Source organism: Pongo pygmaeus, chromosome 9 (assembly GCF_028885625.2).
Source record: "Pongo pygmaeus isolate AG05252 chromosome 9, NHGRI_mPonPyg2-v2.0_pri, whole genome shotgun sequence".
NCBI lineage: Eukaryota > Metazoa > Chordata > Mammalia > Primates > Hominidae > Pongo > Pongo pygmaeus.
Genome location: NC_072382.2, coordinates 17,193,846 through 17,196,109, shown reverse-complemented (window position 1 = coordinate 17,196,109; position 2,264 = coordinate 17,193,846). Strand labels below are relative to the sequence as shown.

General features: G+C 42.7%; 1 protein-coding gene across 1 annotated transcript; it reads right to left on the bottom strand.

Moving 5' to 3' along the window:
* Positions 1–368: 368 nt before the first annotated feature.
* On the bottom strand, positions 369–1,346 carry LOC129008883 (olfactory receptor 1S2). The gene has a single exon (XM_054441339.2). It carries the CDS (start codon positions 1,344–1,346, stop codon positions 369–371), a length of 978 nt encoding a protein of 325 aa, XP_054297314.2.
* Between the last annotated feature and the right edge of the window lie 918 nt (positions 1,347–2,264).

Sequence of the window (2,264 nt, the reverse complement as noted above, 5' to 3'; positions counted from 1 at the left end):
TTATTGTTTACCATAGTCCCCCATAATGATTTATCAAACATTAGGTCTTATTTATTCTATCTAACTGTATTCTTGTACCATTAATCAACCTCTATTCAACTCCACTCCACTTCTCTGCTACTGGGCCCTGGTAACCACCAATCTACTCTCTAAGGATGCGTGTTATTGTTGTGACTTACCATGGCAGTTACAGGTTTTGGTTCCAAGACAAGAGCTAAGTGGAAAAGCTCCAACCTCCTTAGAGGTTGGAATAGGAGACAGACATCTGCAAGTTCATCAAAAGTTGAACCATCACAACTGTGTCATACACTCTGGGCTGAATCATTTATCTGATTATGTGGACTAAAAGAATGTAGATGTCCAGGGCATCAAAGGGAAGAAATTTTTCTATTGATGAGCTTTCTCAGGGCACCTTTCATATCCTTATTCCTCAAGCTGTAGATGAAGGGGTTCATCATGGGTGTCACCACAGTGAACAGGACAGCACCAATCTTATCAGTGTCCTCAGGGTGAGTGGAGGAGGGAAAAAAGTACACGCCTACAATGGTTCCATAGAACAGTAATACAACTGTCAGGTGAGAGCCACAAGTGGAGAAGGCTTTCCACTTTCCCTGTGTGGATGATACTCTCAGGACAGCTCTGATGATGCAGACATAGGAGAAGAAGATGAGTGCAATGGGGAAGATGATAACTGATAAACCTACAATAAACAACACAAGCTCATTGATCATTGTGTCTGAACAGGACAGTTTGAGCAGAGGAGCCAAGTCACAGAAGAAGTGTGGGAGAGTGTTGTGGTCACAGAAGAGCAATTGAATGAGCAGAAGGGTGTGTGTCAGAGCAATAATATTACTGAGGAACCACGAGATGACAGTGAGCAAAATGCAGAACCTGGGCCGCATGAGGGTTGTATAGTTCAGAGGGTGGCAGATCGCCACAAAGTGGTCATAGGCCATGGTCCCCAAGAGCAAATTGTCAGTGACAACAAACACAATAGAAAAGTACATCTGTGTGATGCAGCTCTCATAAGAGATGGATTGACTCCTGGTTTGAATATTCACCAGCATTTTGGGGACTGAGTTGGAAATGGAGGAAATATCAGCAAAGGATAGGTTGGCAAGGAAGAGATACGTGGGGGTGTGAAGGTACATATCCAAGCTGATAGCCAGAATGATGAGCCTGTTCCCAACCACAGTGACCACATACATACTCAGGAAAAGCACAAAGAGGAGGTTTTGATGTTCAGCCTGGTTGGAGAGTCCCAGGAGAATGAATTCAGTGATGGTGGTTTGGTTTTCTTGATGCATATTTCTGCTGATCTGAAGAAAGGAACACAAAGTCTTCATACACCTACAAGAAAACTTAACATGGTGTCATTTGGCTGCAGCCATTGCAGTAAGGCACTTCCTTTAAGCTGATGAGCAATAAAGTTTCTTCTGCTTATTAAGTGGAAGTGCTACTTAATAAGGAAGTATTTCAGCAGTGCAGAGATTTGGAAAATGCCATAGAAAAAGACAGGACATGGCAGATACTTCTCAATGAACATGTTTCAAACTCTAACAGGATTCTGAATGTGATTTTTCCAGTTGGTTCTAAATGTAGTTTAAATCCCCCAAACTGAGGATCATAGGTGAGGCATACCCTATATTATAGAGATGTTAGATACACGTGGAGGAATTACATAAAAGTGACCAAACTCGTCCCGAAATAATCTCCCTTGTTCAACTTTATGCCTTAAATCTAAGAAAGGAGAAATTTCAAGTCTTGTGAAAGTGAAGAGACTGGGGAAAGAAACACAACTAAGGGTTAGGAATGGCTATGGGAGTGTACACAATTGTGTGGGTGCTTCATCCCACTAACGCCGGGGGAGAACTCTAAAACAAGTGCTTTTGGAGAATGAGTACAAGTAGAAGCAATCAGGGTTTTACTTCATCTGTGGCTAGATATTAGCTTCAAGAAAATTTAGGGGGCACAGATACACTTGAAGACTTCTGTTTGCCTCTCAATTCTAAAGGTGAGGGGCTCACTGGATCAGGTCACGATGGCAGGGTTAGAGGGAAAAGATGGTGGTTAGTAGGGCAATCTGCATTTTCACCCACGACATGGCATAAATATGTGAATTTCTCATAGGACACGTGATGCTATAGGAGGTCATTGGAGTCAAGTCACCTTGTTGAGATTCCAATCCAGAGACAGCCTATCAGGGCAGAGGAGGCTGTAGCAATAAGAAACCATGAGGTGGGTCTCTTATGAAAGAGAGATCT

What these genes read in the sequence shown, in the direction of transcription:
- LOC129008883 (XM_054441339.2), bottom strand. Translation starts at nt 1,346, where the DNA reads ATGAAGACTTTGTGTTCCTTTCTTCAGATCAGCAGAAATATGCATCAA.